This window comes from Mustela putorius, unplaced genomic scaffold, assembly GCF_011764305.1.
Source record: "Mustela putorius furo isolate JIRA1106 unplaced genomic scaffold, ASM1176430v1.1 tig00003853_pilon_pilon_pilon, whole genome shotgun sequence".
Classification (NCBI taxonomy): Eukaryota; Metazoa; Chordata; class Mammalia; order Carnivora; family Mustelidae; genus Mustela; species Mustela putorius.
In genome coordinates, this window is record NW_025422005.1 from 32,848,866 (window position 1) to 32,871,476 (window position 22,611).

The 22,611-nt window shown below is 48.3% G+C and overlaps 1 protein-coding gene across 5 annotated transcripts; it reads left to right on the forward strand.

Moving 5' to 3' along the window:
- The first annotated feature begins 6,406 nt into the window (after nt 1-6,406).
- On the forward strand, nt 6,407-21,594 carry TMEM269 (transmembrane protein 269). 5 transcript variants are annotated; one of them, XM_045064340.1, is made up of 7 exons: nt 6,407-7,130; nt 8,232-8,340; nt 11,172-11,310; nt 15,051-15,148; nt 15,723-15,866; nt 16,447-16,647; nt 20,776-21,594. In XM_045064340.1, exons 1-7 carry the CDS (start codon nt 7,116-7,118, stop codon nt 20,910-20,912), a joined length of 843 nt encoding a protein of 280 aa, XP_044920275.1. In that variant the 5' UTR covers nt 6,407-7,115; the 3' UTR covers nt 20,913-21,594. The 5 variants fall into 5 exon arrangements, with proteins under 5 accessions (XP_044920275.1, XP_004740677.1, XP_044920277.1 ...); XM_004740620.3 differs by having other exon boundaries at nt 6,408-7,130; nt 16,444-16,647; XM_045064342.1 differs by lacking the exon at nt 8,232-8,340 and having other exon boundaries at nt 6,410-7,130; nt 11,166-11,310; nt 16,444-16,647.
- Nucleotides 21,595-22,611: the final 1,017 nt, after the last annotated feature.

The following is a 22,611-nucleotide window of genomic DNA, read 5'->3' on the forward strand; positions in this document are numbered from 1 at the left end:
GCAGGATGAAAGTGCCAGTATTGTGTAGTCTTCCTCTCGGGAGTGACAGCTCATCCTTTGGCTGTGTTCTGTCTGTAAGAAGCAAGTCAGAGGCAGGCCCACGCTCGAAGGAGGGAATTACACAAAGGCAGGAATGCCGGAAGGCAGAAATCATTGGAATCCCTGCCACAGTGCTCAGTTGAGAGGGAGAAAAGAAGGTCCTGGGAAAAAGAGGCAGTATCACCAGTGGCTAAGCATGGTAGTGTTCAAGTCACAGATCTGGACCTGGACTCAGGTCTGACAAAATCACCTTCCCAGCTGGTATCCCCACTTCCTCATGGATCCCTTCTCCAATCCATTCTGCACACAGTCATCAGCTTGGGCTTTTTAAAACACAAATCCTCCTCACTGGACATTTCATAACCACTGGAGCAGAAAAAAAAAAAAAGTCCTGCCATTCAGTAAGGTGCGCTTCCCGCACTGACCACCAGGTAGTGCCATTGCTCTTTGCTCTTCCGCCAATTAACCAAGCTTGGGGAAAGTCATGGCAAAGTGAAGTGTTTTGGAGGTAGCATCTCAGAGTGAGGAACTAGCACCACTGGCTATAGACAGTAACCATTTTCCATTCACCCAGCCATTTACCCATTCAACCATCTTATTTTTATTTTTTTAAGATTTTATGTATTTATTTGACAGCACAAGCAGAGGGAGAGGAGAAGCCGACTCCCCACCGAACAGAGAGCCCAATATGGGGCTCAGTCCCAGGACCTGGGACCATGACCTGAGCCAAAGCAGACTCTCAACCAATTGAGCCACCCAGGCACCGCCCCCCCACCCCGCCCCATTCAACCATTTTATAAGTATTAAGTGCCTTCTAGGATCCAGGTTTTGGAGAAAACACAGCTGAGTAAAACAGGCACCTGTGTCCAAGGAGCTCTCAGCCTAGTGGGGGAGAAACCGAGTCAACAATTACAATGTGGAATAAAAAGGGCTATGACAGTGGTATGCATGGGATATGCAGCACCACATCAGGGTACCTAACCCAGCTTGGAGAATCTGGGAAGACTTCTTGGAAGAGCAGACGCCCATGTAGGTATTGAAAAACAAGAGGGGCGCCTGAGTGGCTCAGTGGGTTAAAGCCTCTGCCTTCGGCTCAGGTCATGGTCCCAGGGTCCTGGGATGGAGCCCCACAATGGGCTCTCTGCTCAGCAGGGAGCCTGCTTCCTCCTCCCTCTCTGCCTGCCTCTCTGCCTAATTGTGATCTCTGTCTGTCAAATAAAGAAAAAATCTTAAAAAGGAAAAAAAAAAAAAAAAACAAGAGTTAGAGCTTGTTTGGAGACCCTGACTGTCCTCTGCAGGACAGTTGTCTTTGGAGTTTGGAGTAGGGTTCATTTATTTGTGAATGAAGAAAGGGATCTCCATTTAACAAGCCGTGTTAACCAAACCAGTCCCGGCAGGCAGGAGGGTTGGAGTGAGGTAAGCCCTGGCTAGAAAACTTACTTCTAATAGCTAGGAGATAAGTAGTTGAAGAATGGTAGGAAAAGGGATTCCAGACTATGGAATATATGACATCTGGGGAGCTGCAGCCAATTTAAAGTGAAGAATGCAGGCCAGGGGCCACAAGAGAAGGTTTAATTGAAAGATTTGGGGTAGGGAGTTGGTAATATTGGCCTTTTGACATCAGAGGATGAGGGTAGGGAAGATGAGTAGGAGCTTCCAATCCTAGTCTAGGCAAGCAATGGTGAAGGTCTGAGCGAAGGGAGCAGTGATGGAATGAGACATACAGTTTCATCAACTGTAAGATGTACTGTTCTTCTCCCACGTTTTAAGATCTCTGGAACTTGGATGCTTCTAAAAGTCAGTGGCATGTCACAGTTTCAGTGGCAGCATTTTTTTCTTTCTTAGAACTGCAGAACATAATGGTGTGTCTCACGTGTCTTAGAAGGGTTGGCGTCTTGGATTTGATGGAAGTATGGCATTTTTTTTTTAAAGATTTTATGTATTTATTTAACAGAGAGATCACAAGTAGGCAGAGAGACAGGCAGAGAGAGGGGGAAGCAGGCTCCCTGCTGAATAGAGAGCCTAATGCTGGGCACGATCCCAGGACCCAGAAATCATGACCTGAGCTGAAGGCAGAGGCCCAACCCACTGAGCCACCCAGGCACCCCAAAGTATGGCATTTTGAAGCCACAATAGACTGCATCTTGTTAACTAATAAGATGGCAGGGGATGACTGACAAGAAGGACTCTCAGATAATGCTTGAATTTCTAGCTTGAATGCTGATCTGGATGGTGGGGTTCCACTCAACAAAATAGGGAAGGGGGAGACATCCCTGATATTTCCCAGAATGATGAGTGATCTGTATTTGCTTTATTAGCTCACCATGCTGGCCCTGTCCAGGCTCACTGGGTGTGAGTAGCAGCTGACTATACCTCCCTTTCTCCATCCTAGCTGTCTGGAAGGAGGGTTTGCTATGTCCTTACCTTCTCAAGTTACCTGTCAGTCCACAGGCATTGAGAGTATTGGTGTTGTAGATACCAAGATGATAAATACAGCTTAGTGAGCTTTTATTCTGCCAAGCATATCATTATCAGATTTAATTTTCGTATAACAACTGTCTATGAGGTATATAGTATCCTTGTTTTAAGACTTTATTTATTAGAGCATGAGAGAGAGCAAGAGAGCAAGCACAAGTGGGGCTATAAGGGTAGAGGGAGAAGAAGAAGTGGACTCCCCACAGAGCAGGGAGCCCAACATGGGGCTTGATACAGGACCCTGGGATTATGACCTGATCCACAGGCGTATGCTTAACTGACTGAGCCACCCAGGCACCAATAGTATCTCTGGTTTTTTCTTTTGTTTTGTTTTTTAATATTTATTTATTTATTTGACAGAGATTACAAGCAGGCAGAGAGGCAGGCAGAGAGAGAGAGAGGAAGGGAAGCAGGCTCCTTGCTGAGCAAAGAGCCTGATGTGGGGCCCCGTCCCTGGTCCCTGGGACCACGACCTGAGCCGAAGGCAGAGGCTTTAACCCACTGAGCCACCAAGCACCCTAGTATCTCTGTTTTAAAAAGCGGGAACATCTGCCCAAAGATTAAGCAACAGGCCCATGGTTATATAGATCGAACAGTCCTGTTTGATTCAAGTCTGCCTATAACCAGTCCTAGGGGATCCCAACATAGTCGTATAAGGAAGTTAAAACACGAAAGTGACAGTAAGCTGTGCTTATGGGATGCTATTGGAGGCATTCCCTTGGGTGTGTAGTGATGAGCATGGAGGGGCTGTAGATCAAGGCCCAGACAAGTTAAGTAACTTAACCAAGGTGATGCAACTCCTAAGCCGGGGAGCCCATGTTTCTGGCACTAAAGCCTGTGCAAAACCCTCATGCACAAGATGGCGTTCAGCCCTTAAGGAGCTGGAGCTTGGGAGGAAGGAGCTACAAGTGCCTGGAGTAGTTATTTCTAAAGAAGTTTCTGATTCAGTGGACCACCCTCTACTTGAAAGCTCGTTTCTTCATTCTTATCCGGGGTATTAGGATCTCCCGCCTTTTTTCCCACTTTGCTGACTGCGCCTTTTCTGTCTCCTGACACCAAGCTTTTGGATTGCTCTGGGGCCTGTTCCTTAACCCTCTTTTCTTCTCCCTGTTAGAGGATCTAATCCGTCCCCAGGGATCACATGCCACCCCCATCCTGCTGACTCATTAGCCTGCCTCCAGCCCCGGTCTCTCCCCAGCTTCACGCAGCCTTGTCTATCAACGGCCTCACTTGACGTCATTACAACCCTAACGTGTCCAAACCCAAAGTCTTGAATTCTGCCCCAGACGTGTTTCATCACGAGCCCCTCTCCCACCATCAACACCTTGCTCCCTCTGTTTTTTGAGGCCAGAAGTTTAAGTTATCCTTGATTCTGCTTGTTCTTCCCACAGCAGTCAGCAGGTCTTCTCAGCCATCTTCAAAATATTATCACAAATCTGACAGCTTCAGCCCCTGCCCCTGGGGCCAGCCCACCGGTAACTCTGGCCTGGACTAGCGCAGCGGCCTCCCAGCTCTGCTCCCTGCCCTCTTTCTCCCCCTGCTTCAGTCTAGCTCCACAGAGACTGGGGACATCGTCCTTTACAAAGAGAATTTGGGGCATATCCCCACTCTTTAAAAATGACCCAACGATTTCTCAGAACACTTGAACAGAATCCAAGCCTCTTGCCAAGGTTCTGTGGGAGCCTTCTCCGTACCCGCCCTGTTCCCGATGACCTTGTCCTTTCAACAAATCAAGCTCATTTCTGCTTCTGAGGCTTTGCATTCCTGCCTACAAAGTTGACCCCAAGATCTTTGCATAGTTTGCGGCTTCTCGTCATTTTGGTCATTGCTTGCATATCACTTCACTGATCACCTTCTCAGAAATACCAACTCCTCCCACGTCCGAGTGACTGCTCAGCCTGCTTTGTTTTCCATCGCCCTTTTCATGAGCAGACATACTGCTTGCCTTTCCTCCACACTCAAGCTTACGTTCTGTAAGGACAGAAGCAGTGTCTGTCTTATCCACTGCTCTGTCACCTGAAATAGTGCCTGGGACATAAAAAATACTCTAATAATGTATGAGTGCACGGACACCTATGTCTGTGTACTTATATCCTGCAAGGGATCTAAGTCAGTGTCATAAATAGAAATTAATAGAAATATCATGGAAGTCACAAACAATTTTAAATTTTTAGTAGCTACATTAAAAAATACAAGCAGGTGGGGCACCTGGGTGGGTCAGTCATTAAGCATCTGTCCTTGGCTCATGTCATGATCCCAGGGTCCTGGGATTGAGCCCCACATCAGGTTCCTTGATCAGAGGGGCGCCTGCTTCTCCCTCTCCCACTCCCTTGCTTGTGTTCCCTCTCTCGCTGTGTCTCGTTCTGTCAAGTAAATAAATAAAATCTTATATATATATATATATAAACAGGTGAACTTAATAATATATTTGAAGTCCACCTGATATATCCTAAATGTTAACATTTCAACAAATACTAAAAAATTATATTTATATATAATTATATATATATATATATATATATATATATATATATATATTTAAACTAAGTATTCAAACTCTGGTGTTTTTTTACACCTACAGCACATCTCAATTCGGACTAGCCTTATTTCAGGAGCCAAGAGCCATGTGTGGTGGCAACCACATTAGTACAAGTGTAAACAGTCCTAACTTTACCGTTCTTATCCTCTACTTCCTTGTGAGATCCAGAACAGAAGGAAGCTAGAAACTTCTGACAGCTGCGGACACGTGTCTTTTGTAACCGCCCTTGCTTCCTCTCCCTCTTCAGAAGGAAGCTTTGGTGATGTCCAGGCTAATAGAGGCATGATTGGGTCCTTAGAATAGTAATAATGAAGACGGAGCTTCTACTCTGTCCTGAGCACTTCGCTTAGTTCACCCAACAATCCTGTATTACAGATGAGGAAATAAGTTCAGGGAAGCAAAGTAACGTGTTCAGATTTACACATCTGGTGGTGTTAGAGCGGTCATATGAACTTGATTAATTGTTAAAGGCAGCATTAGAATGCGTATGCTGTAATTTTTAGTCTGCCATAATGGTCCATGTGGCGTGGACAAATTAAGGTAAGCACAGAGGGTAGAAAGAAGCTGACCTCTTGTTTCTGATGCCTCCATCCTCGTTTTCTCTTTTATTTTCTCGGACACCTTAGGTCTGACTTTAGTGTTGAATTGTGTTCAGGTCTTAGCTCCATCATTTATGAAAATCAACAAATCCTCTGTTTCCTCTTCTGGAGAACAGGAATGCTAAAACTAATGCCGAGAGCATTTGAGAACGGCCAGGAAGATGATAAAGATGTCTGTAGAGCATTGAGCACAACGCAGGTGGCTAGTCGCCACTCAGGGCATGCTCTTTCCCCTCCAGGTTGCTAGAAGAAGCAAAGTGTCATTTCACCACCCAATTCCATCTCTTCTCTTGCATATTCTCCTGTGGGGTCCTGGAAGCCATTGCGGCGCTAACCCGGCGTTAGGGCAGGTGGGAGGATGTGGGGCAGGTGTCAGAAGTTGTGTCTGGGAACCTACCCAAGCTTCTTCCTGTAGCACATTATTCATCCAGCTGCCAAACCGAGACCCCTCAGAGAGGCTTTTACCTTCTCCCTCTTATTTCTCTCCCACACCCTTGGGATGCTTTCACAATCACTCCTAGTCCAGCTACTTCCTCCTGTTCCCTTCTGTTGCGGTCCCACAGTATGTGGTCCCACAGTATGTCCTTGCTCTGGGCTGTCTCAACTCTCCTCTGGGCTGTCTCAACTCTCCTGTAGTTTTTTGTTGTTGTTGTTGTTGTTTTAAAGATTATTTATTTATTTATTTGACAGAAAGAGATCACAAGCAGCAGAGAGGCAGGCAGAGAGAGGGAAGGAGGCAGGCTCCCCGCTGAGCAGAGAGCCCCATGCGGGGCTCGATCCCAGGACTCTGGGATCATGACCCGAGCCAAAGGCAGAGGCTTTAACCCACTGAGCCACCCAGGTGCCCCAACTCTCTTGTAGTTTTACAGAGCCTTCATCCACAGTAGCTGCTAGAGTCATCTTTCTGAATGATCCTGACCATGTCACTTCCCTACTTTCAACTATTTTCAGGACTAAGTGTAAATTACTCGGCTTATCATTCATCCACCCGACAAATACTGGAGTGGGAAGGGGGACTTACCATATGCCTAAGCAGTTCTTACAGGTGCAAAGAGCCATGAACCAGACAACCAAAGCCCTGCCCTGGAGGCCCTTCACAGTCTGGACCCCAGCCAGATGCCCACCTTCGCCAAAGCCCTTCCAGCCCGCCTGCCACACGCCCTGCCTGCACTCTGGGCTTTCACCTCCCAAGCCTCCCCTTGCTGGCCACCATAGAGAGACCAGTCCTCTCCTCTGATCCCTCCATTCCCTAAGGCGCCCACAGGGTGGCCTAGGCTCCTCTGCTAATTGAAGCCCCTCTTTCTGCCAACTAGAGCCCCCTGCCCCTCCCCTGCCTCTCGGGGATTGTGAGCTAAGAGCCAGGGTAAGAGGCTTGGGACCTGTGCGGCTCCTCCAGGCCCCGGCTGGCCTGCTCCACCGCACAGGAAGCGGGTTAAGAGTGCTGCCCTCACCCCCCTCCAGGGATGTCTGGTCCCCAGGTAGGCATCGGAGGCAGCGCACGTCCCTTCCCTGCGACCAGGTCCCCGGAGGAGGGCTGGTGTGTGTGTGTGGCACCGTCCTGGAGGCCAGCCTGGCTCCCTCTCTTCCATCTTCTGGTGTGGGGTGGCGTTAGGGCTGGCGCCGTAGCCCGTTGGGGCCGGGACCCTCCTGCGGAACGGCAGGCGGGGAGAGGGTTGTGGCTATCGGTGGCGAGAGGCAGCCTGCGGGGCGGGGCGTGCGCGCATCTCTAACTGGAGGGGCTGCGCCCTGTGTCCCCGCCGAGCGCATGCGCACTCCAGTTTGCGCCCCGCGTTCAGGCACGGGAGCTGCACGGCCTCGGGGGCATATGCCTCTCCCTTCTCCGCTGCCCACAGTTTTCGCGGCCTGCCATTCCTGCTGGCTTTTCTGCCCTCGCTGCCCTCGGGACTGGCTTCCTTTTCTTCCCGTTCTCCTCTCCACTCCCAGCCATATCTGACCCAGACACCTCCTGGCCAGACATCACCGCGACGATACAGGGTCACAAGGGCATATCCCCAACGGCGGCCTCCCTGCCCACCGCACCTCCAGTCACCACCCCCCACGCCCCCGAATCCAGCCTCCTCATTGTGCTTTGGCACCTTTCTTCGCTTTGCCAGGAGGGAGCCCCCCTTCGTCCTTGGATGTTTCCCCTGCTTCCACAGCAGACATAGGCTGGTCTTCCCTGGCGCACCGCAGCAAGGGGACATCCCCTGTCCCACAGGAGCCTTGCCACGCTGCCTTGACTTCCCTACACGGATCTGCCTCCCTTACCAGACTCCTTGCCTCTTGAGGATGCAGCCGAGCTCTGTTCTCTCTGTCCCCAGACACAGTCCTGGCTCGGAGCAGGCATCAACACATGTATTTAAAAATGAGTAAATGGAAGATTGTAAGCGTTGGGTAGATGCTGGGTGTGCTGAGGATCTGGATGGTTGAGAGTTCATCTGAGAAGGCTTCTTGGAGGATAGACTGAACAGACTCTGGCAGGGGAGAGATGTGACCTGGTGCAGCCAGAGGATGTTGGGGGAGCACTAGAGGAACATCCTCTACTAACTTAACAATCATCGAACAACTTCTATTGTCAGGCCTCATGCTGGGCACAGGGGACTTCAGCCTGCGCTCCAGTTGCTTCCCCTGTAGTAGAGGAGGAAGACAGGATAGGCTGCGCCAATGCAGAGTGCCTGGGGTTACACGGTGAGCACACAGAGACGCCGCAGAGTAGAGGGGCTCCTGGCTCCGGGGAGGGGAGGGGCTCAGGCTTCCCTGAGAGCAGAGGGAGAGCAAGGGACAATCGAGAGAGGAGGCTGACAATGGAGCCAACCTTATCATAAGGGCTTATACATCAAAGGAAAGAGATGGACTCCCTCCTGGGCGCCTGGGGAGCCACAGACAGCTTGCACAAAGTCGGGGGAGTGACATGATCTAGTCCTGCCGGCCACACTCCAGCAATGCCTCTGCTAGGACCCTCTCATCCGAGAAGACTTCTCTAAGCTCCCTGTCAGGCTGGACCCCTCCTCTGTGCTCCCCTGGCAGCTTGTCCACTTCCCCTTCTCTGTGCAGGTGTTGAATACCTCTGTCTTCCGTAGCTCCTTGGGACTTGAGACCAGGTCTTAATCTCCTCCATGTCCCAAGCACCAGGCACTGAATCTTTCTCATGACCAAATGTTTGCTGAATGAATGGATTGCTCCTTTTTCCTCTGGCTTTCTAGAGCCCTTACTCTGAGGTCCACATTCTTTCATACCCAGAACCTGTGCAGTATGCTGAAAATGGCATTTAATTGGAAAGGAGGAGGCCAGATTCAAATCCTGGCTCCATCATTCACTGGGACAAGTCATGTGACTGTCTTGAAAACAGTTTCCTCACCTGTAAGACAAACAGTCTGGGAGTCCCCACATGCATGCATGAGTCTTGTTTCTCTGGGTAGACTGAGCATGCCATGAACATTTTCCCCAGGACCTAGCTTGGTCTGAGCTTACAGGGAATATGATGCTCTGTTCTATTGGTTGGTAGACAGCAGAGTGCAGAGTAGGAGGGAAAGAACAATTAAGGTGACATTGTAAATCCTGTTTTGCCACGGCTGGTGTGACTTTGAGCAAGGTTCTTCTCCTCTCCTCTGAGTCTTCTTTGCCTTATCCTGTGAGTAGGGATAGTAACCCTCATCTGGTCGACCTCACGAAGCCAATGGAAGCCATGAATGTGAAAGTGCTTCCTTTGGATGAAAGGGATAATATAGTAGATAATTGACCATTAATTTTGAAAAGTAACCAAAGTAGTGCAGTTGAGGTGTGTCTGGTAATTGGCAGAAGTGCCCCAGGTATGTGCTGACTGCCTCTGAGGGGCAGAGAGGCTGGCTTGCTGCTCTCCAGGCAGGAGTGGGCTGGGCAGGGCGCTGAGGTGTTTTGTCTTGTGGGGGTCAGCCCTGAGGCCCAGGAGAGCCTGGGAAGAGGCGTTTTCTGGGGAGGGAGTTCACAGCCAGCCCTTGGCTCCTTCCCCTCCCTCCCCTCCCTGATTTCTCAGGCAGCATTCTTCCTGTCTTACCTTTGGAGGGGCCCTGACGTGAAAGGGTCTCAGGAGTCCTGAGGTCCTTGGTAAATGGCCTGGGGGAGCAGTGAGCCCCACCAGACTGCCCTGATAAACTCCCAGTTCTAAACTCCCCAAACCCAGCACCTCCCAGCCTCTAACATCTCGGTGACTGGGTTTATGGGAAAGGACTACTCTGTCTTAACTCTTGCCCAGACCAGAAGGGCCCACGGCTAGACATGGGCTGAGTGGAGGCAGAGGATCAATTTCCTCCCCTCTCAAATGACTGACGATTAAATGAGGAAAAGGTCCTGAAAACACCTTGGAACTTGTATATTTTCCTCGGGGGGCAGGATTACCGTTTGTGGGTAGCGTGCTGGCAGCAACCAGCAGGGCCCCTCTGTTCCAGAGAGCCCTGAGGCTCTTTCTCCCAAAGAGACTTCGGGTCACAAGGAGTCTGTGTGTACGGAGTGCATGTTTGGTCTTAGAGGAAAAGTGGAGCCAGCCAGGCTGTGAGAATCGGCAGGCCCAGCTGATTCCCCACCGCCCTGAGGGGCTGGGAGGTGTGAGAAGCCCTGGGCCAGGCTGCTCCCACAGGGGGAGGCTGATGCTGTCCTCCAGGGCTGGCCAACCCAGCTCCTCCTTGGTCTCCTACCCCACAAAGCTCCTCCTGCTCAGAGCTGTGCCCTGAGCCGAGGAAGCACCAGACTGAGAACCCAGTGGCAGGATTACCTTCTACGCACCTAGCACATGACTTTGAGCCAATGTCTCAGTTCTCTGAACCTCAGTTTTCTCATCCATAAAATCATGACAACACCATCTTCTGAGGTCGTCAGGATCAGGAGAGAGAACACAGTGGAAGGGGCCTGTGCACTATCCACTGTGCTGTCCACGTTGTGTGGTGTCCACGTTCTATGCTGTCCACGTTCATTTCTTGTTTCTCACCTCTTCCTCTGCGGGAGCTGGGCCTGCTTGTTCTGGTTGAGGCCTGTCAGAACAGGACCTTGGGGCACCCCAATAGCAGCTCTGTCTGAGGGAGCGAGCACAGCTGGCGGGACAAAGGAGTCTGACTCCATAGCTATCTCTTCTGGGCTTTCTACCCCTCAGGGACCCTCTTCCCCTGGGCTACTCCTGGAGGGTGAGAGGGTTACCTTTCCCCAGTGTTCTTTTTTATTCAAAAAGAATAGAATAGAATTCACCACGTGGGCTGGAGGGAGGTCTGCACTATAGGCAAGGGGTACAGACAGAGGGCATGGAAACTGGTCTGCGGGCTCACTTGCTTGGCCGTTGCCCTTTCCCGAGACACTCGTCCTCAGCAGCTTTGTCTTTACCTCCTGGTCTCCGCCATCTGCCTCCTGTCTCTCTCACTACGGTCAGTGAAACAGTGTTGGGAGGGTGCGGTTCAGGGACGAGGTCCGGTGAACAGGAACTGCCTGGTCCCTGGGAGCCTCTTTTGGGACTCTTTGACCTTGGGAACCTTTTACCCCTCTCCCCTGAGCCCCAGATCCGTGCACCAGTTTCTTCCTGACCAACGACCAGAGCTGTCTCCAGATGAATGAATTTTCCTGGAAGGATGTCACCAACGCCTTGTCCCTGGCCAACCTGATCCTGGGGCTCTTCTCCATCTTCTGCAGCTTCTGCAAGTAGGTCTGGGGCCCAGCGAGCTCCTAGTCAAGAGCTAGAGCCAAGGGCATGAGGGAAGGAGTGGGGAGCCTAGGGAGCCAGGCACTGAGGCACAGAATCAACCAGGGGCAGGAGAAAGTGGAGTGGGCTGGGAGTCATGGGGTCAAGATCCTAGCCTCAGTTCTACCGCCATCCTGATATGCGACTTTGGCTAGGTCACATCCGGAGCCTTGATTTCCCCATTGCTAAAACAAGGAGCGTGCACTGTGATCTCTGTAATGCTTTTGGGCTATGGCAGTCTAGAATGGTTTTTGCGAGAAAAATCAGAGGTTCTGTTCTGGTGGCCCTTACATAATTCTCGGGTAGTCAAGCTACCATTTGAAATTTTTGATTCTTAAATTTGAACCTATGATGTGGGGAATATTTACAATTAGCACTATTGTGGAAAATATGAGACATGTATATGGGCCTCTACAAAGCAAAGCAAATTATATTTTATAGGGAAATTCTGTTTCTGTAAATTGAATCATATTTCAATGACTTGGCAAATCAGTTCTTTAAAGAGAAATCTTTTATAATGCAGATATCTGCCTCCTAACTATTTGCTTCTCTGTAACCATCAGCGCATGAATTCTCTGGATCCATTTCTCATCCATAAAATAGGATGATCTTACCTGATGATGTTTGAGTTCCCTTCCAGTTTGAAAATGTTATGATTCTCTAAGTCTGGATTTGTGGAGTCTTATAAAGTAGATCATATCTGCAAGAGAAAATTTCTATCTTCTTCTAGTCTAATCTTTTGGGAGTATATTTTTTTAAAGATTTTATTTATTTATTTGCTAGAGAGAGCACAAGTAGGGGGAGCCACAGGTAGAGGGAGAAGCAGGCTGAGCAAGGAGCCCGATGCGGGACTCAATCCCAGGATCCCGGGATCACGACTTGAACCAAAGGCAGACATTTAAATGACTGAACCAGGGAGTGTAGTTTTTATGGCAGGTTGGTAAACCCAGCTTCCTATAGACACATAGGTATGGATCTAAAGGAAGGTAGTCCTGAGGTTGTTTAGAGACTGCTGAAGTCTGGGGTCAGGCTCTCTGCTTCTGCTTGACAATCTGAGCACTGCAATCAGGGTGTAGACTCAGGAATGGCAGTCTAGGTCAGCCTTGCCTGAGACTGCGGTGGCTGCTTTCAGAGAGGTCTGGGAGCATGTGCTGGACTGCAGCATGGAATCCTTGAATGTAGGATCTGCAAGAGATCTTGGAAATCGTTTAGAGCATCAAAATATGTGAGCTGAAAATGGATAGAACCGCAAGGAGAACTTGACAAATCCATTATCATCGTTAGGTATTTCAACACCCCTCTATGAGAAATTGACAGATCTGGTTGGCAGAAAATCAGGAAGGAGATAGTTGAGCTGAACTGCACCATCAATCAACTGGATCTAATTGATGTTTATAGAATATTTTATCCAGGAACAGCAGAATACACATTCTTCTCTTCACACATTCAGGCTATAAGACTGAGTTTAAATTTAAAAGAATAGAAATCATACAAAGTGCCCTTAGACCACATAGAATTAAAGTAGAAATCAGTAACAGAAAGATAACTAGAAAATCCCCAAATATGTGGAGGTTAAAGAACACAATTTTAAATAATACATGGATTAAAGAAGAAATGTGTTTTGAACCAAAAGAAAATGAAAGGGCAACTTATCAAACTTTGTGAGATGCAGAAAAAGCATTAGTTAGAGGGAAATGTATAGTATCAAATGCATATACTGGAAAAGAAAACTGCTCTGTGAAAGACAATGTCAGGAGAATTGAAAGACAACCTGCAAGTTGGGAGAAATTATTTTCAAAAGGTACATCTGATAAAGGACTATAATCTAAAATAGACAAAACTTAAAAACTCATCAGTAAAAAAATAAACAATTAAAAAATGGACCAATGACCTTAACCGACACCTCACCAAAGAAGATCTACAGATGGCAAGTAAGCATGCAAAAAGATGCTCTCCACCATATGTTATCAGGGAGATGCAAATTAAAATAGCGATGGGATACCACTATACACTCATCAGCCAATTCAATTGTCCAGAACACTGATAACACCAAAGGCTGGCGAGGATGTGGAGCGACAATGGGAGTACGACATGGTGCAGCCACTTTGGAAGACAATTTGGCAGTTTATTACAAAGCTAAACATACTCTTATCATATGATCCAGCAATCACACTGTTTGGTATTTATCCAAATGAGTTAAGAGCTATGTCCACATGAAAATCTGCAGTTGAATGTTTATGATGTTTTATGTATAATTGCCAAAACTTTCGGGCAACCATGATCTCTTCTAGTAAGTGAACAGATGAATAAACTGGTATTTCCAAAAAGTGTTACTTAGTGCTAAAAAAAAAAAATGAACTATCAAGCCATGGGAAGACATGGAAGAATCTTTAGCACATATTACTAAGTGAAAGAAGCTAATCTGAAAATGCTACTTACTGTATGATTACAATAATATGATATGATACTTGGAAAGGCAAAACTCTGAAGATAATTAAAAGATTGGTAGTTGACAGGGGTGAATGGGGAAAATGAACAGGTAGAGCCTAGAGGATTTTTAGGACAGTGGAAATGCTCAGTGTGATACTATAATGATGGATACGTGTCATTACACATTAGTCCAAAACTATAGAATGTACAACACCAAGAGTGAACCCTAAGGTAATCTGCGGACTTTGGGTGATTATGATGTGTCAGTGGAGGTTCATCCTTGGTATGTACCAAGAATCTAAATGTACCATCTGGTGAGTGGTATTGCTAATGTGAGAGGCTATTCATGTGTGGGAGCATGAGGTATATGGGAAATTTCTGTAGCTTCCTTTCAATTTTGTTCTAAACCTAAAAACTTCTCTTAAAAAAAAAAAAGTCTAGAAGAACTGAAAAAATGGAGATGGAAAGTCAATAATGTAAGGTTTCCAACTCAGCAAACTAGAGGGGAGAATGCAAATTAAATCCAAAGTAAGCAGAAGAGAAGAAACAATAAAAACAAGAGCAGCCATCAATGAAATTGAAAAAAAAATCCATAGAGATAATCAGTGAAACCAAAAGCTGATTCTTTGGAAAGATCAATAAAATTGACAAGCCTCTAAGCAGGCTAACCAGGAAAAATAAAGAAAAGAAGAGAAGACACAAAATACCAATATCAGAAATGAAAGAGGAGTCATCACTACTGATCCCACAGCCATTAAAATTATAATAGTGGAATCATGAGCAACTCTATAAATTTGATAACCTAAATGAAACGGACCAATTCCTTAAGTCATAAGTTACCAAAACTTGCACTAGGAGAAATAGATCATCTAAATAGGCATATATTTATTAATCTATATCTATTAAGTCATTTGGCACAAACCCCTCACTTTACAGATGGAGGAAGAGAGACCTAGAGATGTAGGGAATGATTTATCTGAGAATCCACAGTGAGATGGTTGCAAAGGCTGGGATAAAACATAGGACCCCTGGACCTTTGCCTGGGACTTAGAGCTGGAAGGGACCTTAATGATTATCTAGGGGGCTCCAAGCACCCCTTTCAGATGGTGGCTTGAGAGTATGGCAGAGGAGAGGGGGAACATGCAGGGCAGGGATGTGTGCCTGTGTACAAGTGTAAGGAGTGTGTTGGTGTACTGGGGGGCAGGGAGGGGCTGGCCAGTGGAGATCATGAAAGAGCCGTCCTATTTGGACCTGCTGCCATACACTCTAGGAGATGTCACTGTGCCTCCTGGATGCTTCTGATCAGTTTCCTGTTAGACATGGCAGTCGGGGCGATAACCAGACACCTCAGCCTCTGCTCCAAGTCAGGTGAGTCCAGGCTTCAGACCCCTGATCCCTGACCCCAGGAGCCCCCACCTCAGGTCACCCCTTCCCCATCTCACATCCAGCCAGCCTCCATCATTCACCAGTCATGTTCCCAGCCCTCCAAGGATGCCAGAAGCAGCCCTAGAGCCGTCCGGGAGCCCCACAGTCTAGAGCTAACCCCCTGCTGGCTCACTTGTTAGCTTCAGCCATCCTTGCCCTGGCCTTGCCGTTTCCTTCTCTGCCCTGCCCCCAGTTGGGACAGAGCCAGGGATCGGGTGGCTGCAGTGGTGGTCAGGAGTGGGGAAATGAACAATCCCCCCAGCAGAGCAACTGGTTCCAAATACAAGAAAATGTTTTCGTGGAAGATTTTGCTCGCAAAATGGTTCCATAGCTTGTCAGTTTGCATCCTGTTATAGTCCAGTGCTGGATGCTGAAGGGTGGGAAAGTAAGACCTGAGAGGGGAAGAGTTGTCCAAGGCCACATGGTCAGCATGAGGCAGAGCCAGGGGGAGCCCACCAGAGTGGACTAAGGTGCGAGACAAATGAGTATAAGTTCTAACCTTGGCCTTCTGGAGCAGGAGTGGAGCTGAATGACTTGGCGGTCTACACCACCTTCGGCCTGGCCTCAGCCATGCTCCTCGGCGTGGACGGGCCTCTCAGCGGGTTCCTGGGCATCATCTATGTGTTAGCTGCTACCTTCCGCCTGTGTTTCTATTCAACTGGTGAGTGAACCCCAGCTTTTAGCTGAGCGTCGGGAACCAGAAGTCTGGGGGTGGGGTGCGTAACTGACTCCTCCCCCTGCTTTGTGGAGTCCCTCTTCCTTCCTTTGCCTGTGCCCCAGGCCCACTGAAGGCTTCAGCCTGCCATGGCAGAGCCCTGGTGGGGGGCAAAGGCCTGTGGTTCTCCAACCAGCTGTACCTTTTTCTCACTGTGTGCCCTTTGGGTGGTGCACAGAGATTCCCAGAATCCGGAACTAGAGGTCGTCCTCCAGTTTTCCACAACAGATGGGGAAAATGGAGCTCTACCACAGGCAGTTGCCTTGCCCAAGGTCACAATGCAAGGGAGGGTAGGTGCAGACCAGACAATTTCAGGAGACCCTTCTACGGAGCCATGGGGGATCCAGGACAGAGCCCGCCCCTCATCTCTGTGAATAACTAAATGCTTAACAGCCTCCCCCTGCCCTGCAAGGAAGAGGATTTGGGGCGTGGGGCAGGGAGGACCTAACGAGAGGGGCTGGCTTCGGTTTTGATTGCTTTAGAGCAGCGGGAAGCCACCCATGTCCCCTTCTTCTTTCTCCAGCAGGCGCTCAGCTCACCTACAAGGGTCTCCCCTGCCGCTATGCTTCCTGTGTCTTGGCCTCCACCTCCCTTCTGACCAAAGGCAATACGTTCATTCTCTCTTGCATGGCCTCACTTATGATTCTATTCATGATGGACCAGAGCTACTATCCACATGATGAAATCCTGGAGTCGGAGAACTGGAAAAAAATGGTGTATCTGGGAGGTGAGTGAGGAGGACTGCTCTCACATGTCACCACTGGCTGTTTATTGACCCTGCTGCTCCGAGCTCCCGGACCCTGCTCTCTCTTCCTCCAACAGGTTTATCGTCATCCTGAGTGCATTTACCGGTTTACTATTTGTACACACTACAACTGCCCCCGGATCGAGAACTCTCTCTTGTTCAGGCTCCCAGCACCCAGGATTGGGCCAACTATGGGGTAGATGCTCACAGAGCATTTGCTGAACGTTATCAAGTTCAGTCGGGAGCACCTGCCTTACCAGGTGCTGAGAACCAAATCTGTAAACTAGACAAACCCTTCCCTCCTCTAGCTTTACAATCTGATCAGGGAGACAGACCCCAACCACATAATGGCAGAAATAACTAGAAACATATAGTTTTGACGTGTTGTGGAAGCACCGGGCCCTCTGACAGGGTGTTGGAGAGGGACCTAGTTAGATGGAAACGACCTGAAGAGGGAAAGGATGCTTCAGGAGCTGACATTTAAATGGAAACCTCCTTTAAATGGGTGGAAGTGGTGAAAAGGTACAAACTTCCAGTTATAAGTTAGTCCTGGGGACATAAGGGATAGCAAGGTGACCACAGTTAATGACACCATATTGTATAGTTGAAAGTAGCTAAGAGAGGAGAGCTTAAAAGTTCTCCTCACAAGAAAGGAAAATGTGTAACTCTGTGTGGTAGACTTTCTGAACTGATCGTGTCACACACAGATACCAAATCCTCATGTTGTATGCCTTGGACTAATATGGTGTCATATGTCCATGACATCTCAATGGAACTGGGGGGAAAAAAAGAAAAGAAGTGAAACCTGCAAGAAGACTGGCTAGGTGGGTGAGGGGGTAGTTCAGAAGAGAAAAAGGTATTTTGTGAAGGCCCTAGGCTAGAAGGTGCTGGAATCATTCTTGCTGCCGTGTGGCTGGGACATGCTGAGAGGCGCTAGGAGCAGAAGCTGAGGCCACGAGGTGAGCAGGTTTTGGGAACTGATCCTAACAGCAAATGGGAAGTCTCTGAAGGGATTTATGAGTGGCAGTTTTAAGGGGCCACTTTGACTAGCTGGCAGGAGACTGAGAACTGAAGGAGGAAAACGCACCTGCTGTTGCCTGAGAGGTGGCGGCAACAGAGCAATGAAGGGATTTGAGATCCACGTTGGGAACAGAGCCCTGAGGTCCCAGCCACACGGGGGCCCTGGCAGATGTCTCCCTAGAGTTCTCCCCAATTTAGGGCTTCCTTCAAGGACCTTCAAGGAATGCCAGTGTTTCTTCTTTGTAGATGTGCTTGTGGGAATAAGACAAACATCCAGGGGATGCCCAGTTTCTTCCTTTATTCCCTGGGGGTTCAGTCTGGTTCATAGGGTCCTAGGTTCCATCCTGACCCTCCCCTTCAGGTTCACATCCTTTCTCTGTAGCATCAGCGCTGATGGCCCTGCCCACGTTCTAGGCTCTGGGCCCCCCTGTGGCCCAGCTAGTAGAGGCAGAACAGGATGGAGAAACATCTGGGTCTGCAATTAAACAAGCCTGAGTTCAAGTTCCAACACCAGAACATTTTTAAAAGATTATTTACTTATTTATTTGAGAGAGAGAGAGTAAGCACAGGTGTCGGGGGAGGGGTGTGCAGAGGGAGCAGCAGAGGGAGAGGGAGAAGCAGACTCCCCATTGAGCAGGGAGCCTGATTCCAGGCTAGATCCCAGGACCCTGAGATCATGACCTGAACTGAAGTCAGATGCTTAACTGACTGAGCCATCCAGGCATCCCCACCAGCCCATATTAATTGCATGAACTTGGGCTAATTACCTCTTTGTCTTGAGCTCACTTTTCTTCATATATAAAATGAAGCCATTAATCCCTACCTCAGGATTCTTGAGATCAAAGGAGAAAATTTATACCCATCCTCTGGCACAGATGTGTCCTGTAGACGCTTCTAGCCCCTTCTTCTCTCCACCTGCCCTCCTATCACGTAGCAACAGTGTTTCCCACAATGTTCTTTGCTCCTGTAGATACCACTGGATCCCCTCTCCTCAAAATAAACCATACACTTAGCCTCAGCCTTCCTTGGATTGTCTTGACTGTGTGAGTAAAGGAGGAAACTGTGCCTCACAGATTTTGACACTGTGTAATACCAGAGCTCTACCAGATAGATTTCAAAATGGCCACTTTGATATTCCTCTTACTTGGAGTGCAGACAGTCACCTTTTTATTGATTGATTGATTGATTAAATTTTTGAGAGAGAGAGAGCGAGTGAGCATGGGAGAGTGGCATAGGGAGGGAGAGAGAGTCTTAGCCAGGCTCCATGTAGAGCCCAGTGCAAGGCTTGGTCTCGCAACTCTGAGATCATGACTTGAGCCAAAATCACCAGTTGCACCCTTAACTGACTGAGCCACCCAGATGCTCCTATTTTATTCTTTTAAAGATTTTTATTTTTAAGTAATCTCTTCATCCACTGTGGGGCTCAAACTCATAACCCCAAGTTCAACTTGCATGTTCCACCCACTGAGCCAACAGGGTGCCCCACCAATCTCCTTTCTAGATTGAGGTTCCATCTCCTCCACAGAGCTTCTGAGAAGTTGGCCTGTGACTGCTGAGGCCTTATGTCACATATTTTCCAGGACAACTAAAATATTGTCTCATTGCCTCAACAGATCAATGACTATTCTTAAATATTAAATATCCCAAAGTTCTGATCCGTATCTGTTATGGCTTCTCGCCCTTAGAAGTGGTCTTCTGTCCAATCAGATGTTCTGATTTCTCTTGAGGAAAGCGTGGTGGTGATCCCCATGGACATACCCCATACTCTCCCACCCTCTTTTTGAGCTCTCTGAGGCTGAGTGTCTACTTTGTACAAAGTAGACATGGGTTTGAATCAAGACCTTCTGAAGGTCACATTCCCTCAGTCTCCTCATCTGAAAAACAGACTTATTCCGAATCACAGGATTATTTTGAAATGTAAGTGGAACAATCTTTGTCACATACCTAGCAGAATGTCTAGTGCCGAGAAGATATCCCACAAGTGTTGGTGCCCTTTTGCCTTTCAGTGGTGAATATGAGATTCAAATATCTTGGGGGTCCCCCAAGACCACCCCCAGATTCATTGAATCTCTAAGGACTCATAGGATGCATATAGTTGTACTCATGGCTAAGATTTGTCACAGCAAGAGGACACAAAATAAGAGTAGCTAAGGGAAGGTGAGGGTGCCTGGGTGGCTCAGTGGGTTAACCCTCTGCCTTCAGCTCAGGTCATGATCTCAGGGTCTTGGGGTCAAGTCCCACATCGGGCTCTCTGCTCAGCAGGGAGCTTGCTTCCTCCTCTCTCTCTCTCTGCCTGCCTCTCTGCCTACTTGAGATCTCTCTCTGTCAAATAAATAAAATCTTAAAAAAAAAAAAAGGGAAGGTGAAAGGGGCAAAATCTGGAGGGAACAATGTACAAGCCCCCCAGTACCCTCCCTGTGGAGCTAGTTACCCAGCATAAAAAAACACTCATGAACTCTTGTCTACCTGGAAGCTCTGTGGAGACTCAGTACCCAAGGTTTTCATGGGGGCTGGCCACATTGGCACTCTTGGCCTAGCAGTACCAAAATTCTGATTTGCACTGAAGGAAATCCATCTCAGGACCGTCTAAGCACAGTGAGCCACTCTTGCCCACTAGGGAAAGTTCTATATTGGTATAGAGAACTGTTTACTAACCGTGTTCCTAGACTCCAGCCAAGGACTAACTGGGTAAAAGCAGAAGCAGGCCATTCTAGGGAGAGCTGTCTTCGGTCTGCTGCACTCTTCTGCCTGGGGGTAACATCATATTGGCCATTGTCACGTGCTAAACTTGACACAATTGTATATATATTTCTAACAAGGGGACTGGGCGACTCAAATGTATTCTCTGCTAAGACTGATTTCTGATGTGAATTTGACGAAATGGAACCTGAGCTTGCGATCGGTTGTAGTCATCTCATTACAAACACACAATACCTCTCAAAGGCAGGGCTCGTGTCTCATTGGTTTTTGTCTCTTCAACCCACGAGTACAGACCAACGGGTGAGAGGATGGGGAGGGGGAGAGAAGAGGTTGGAAAATACATGAAAGAGAGCTTCATAAAAACGGAGCGTTTGCCTTTTCTTCTTCCAGGTATCATCATGCTGCTTTTGTCTCCGTTCTCCCTCACTGCCTTTTACTGCCTGCTGTGGTCACTCTCCTACATCTTCTTTCCAGATGCTCTGTGGGGCAAAGCAGCATGTCTCAGGCTACAGTGCCGAGAAAACTGAACAGCTTTACCCACTGCCGCTGGCCTCTGTGGTCTTTGTGCCGGCACATCGGGCCAAGCCTTGCCGTAGCCTCACTAAACCTTTTCCTGTCTCCACGTCTCCTGTGTGCTGGATAACATGTGGCCTTGAACCAGGGCAACCCAACATCGGGCCAGCGGCCTTCACTTTCTCCTCTTGCTCAGGGTTCTGAATCCCTTGGGGACAACAGTGGTTTATGTCCTAAAGAATAGGTTTTCCAAGCTGAAGTTGGGCCTGGCTGACTTCCAGCCCTGTTACCAGATGGGGGTCCTGGTGCACGCAGGTCAGTCCCTTGGAAAGGAGGGAAAACCTTTGGTCTCCACCTTGGTCTGGTTGTTAAGGCTCCAGGGACAGGACAGGGCTTACTAAAGTGGTTCTTAAACTTGCCGGCTCCGGCTCCGTAGAGCTCGTCACGGGACAATGGCGTTGCCCAGTGTCAATGTGCATAAGCTTTTGTGACTTAAAATTCTGTATTTGAGGAGTCACAACTTTTGCCTTTTGCTTCAGTGAAGAGATTAGACACCCTGGCAGCTTGAGGGCACCACCTGGCTTCCTTCCTTCTGGTTTTTTTCCTAAATCGTAAAACATTAAACTCCTGATGTTCAAATGCCACTTTGTATTCTAAAATCCAAATTGAATAAAAATAAAGAGTATTGTATGGAAACTTGCAGTTGCCCCTCACAGAGAATTTAGGCTGGCTGAAGGCAGTGACACCCCCCCAACCCAGCATGGCCTCTGGACCTCCCACCTCCAGGCCATGTACCCAGAGATTGTTGGTTAGTTCAGCCCTTTCCTCAGCTCTGGAGCCGGAGCACTTTTTACCTAAGTTGAAGTTTGCATTAAGTCTAAAATTAGATTTTTATAAAAATAACAATCCAGTGAATCAGGAGGCTATAGCCTGGCTTTCCAGGAATGGGTAGCGCCGTCCTGGTCCCGGTCCCCAGGGCTCTCTGTCCATGTCTCTGTTATATCATTCATGTTTGTTAGGTGTCCCAATAATTGGTCCATGATTAAAGGAGCGAGACTGATACAAAGCGAAGGTCAAGCAAAGCTTTATTTCGCACCAAGCATCAAGAATCAAACCGAACATTCGAGGCCGCGCCTCTTACAGAGACAGTGACCTCTCTCTGCTTCACAGACTAGCTTTTAAGGACAAAGGCCATGTGGTTGGGCCTGGCCACACACAGGTGGCCAATGAAATTGTAACACAGAGAGAAAGCTGCACAGTCATGTTAGGTCACACTTAAGTGACCAATTGAATTACAATTTACCCTAGTAGTTATTTGAACCAGCCTATCATCTTGGTCAGAACTGAGGCCCAAAAGGTGCCCAAAGGGCGAGGCCCATACTCCTTGGTAACTAGGGAGACAGTATGCGCCCTCCCATTGATCAGATGTCTTCACCTGGCCTGACCCACCCTTGTATTTGGGCTTTGTTACCTGGGACTGGTTTCCGGGACTTGTTTTTAAGTAAGTCCCCTGGGGGAAGGGGGGCAGGGACAGTTTAAGTTGTAAACAACAAAGTTACTGTTTAACCGGATGGAAGCGCTCTGGCTAAATAGGTCCTTACAATGTTTTGTGTGTGTGTGTGTGTGTGTGTGTGTGTGTGTTTTAAATTTAAAGATTTTATTTATTTATTTGACAGAGAAAGAGATCACAAGTAGGCAGAGGCAGGCAGAGGT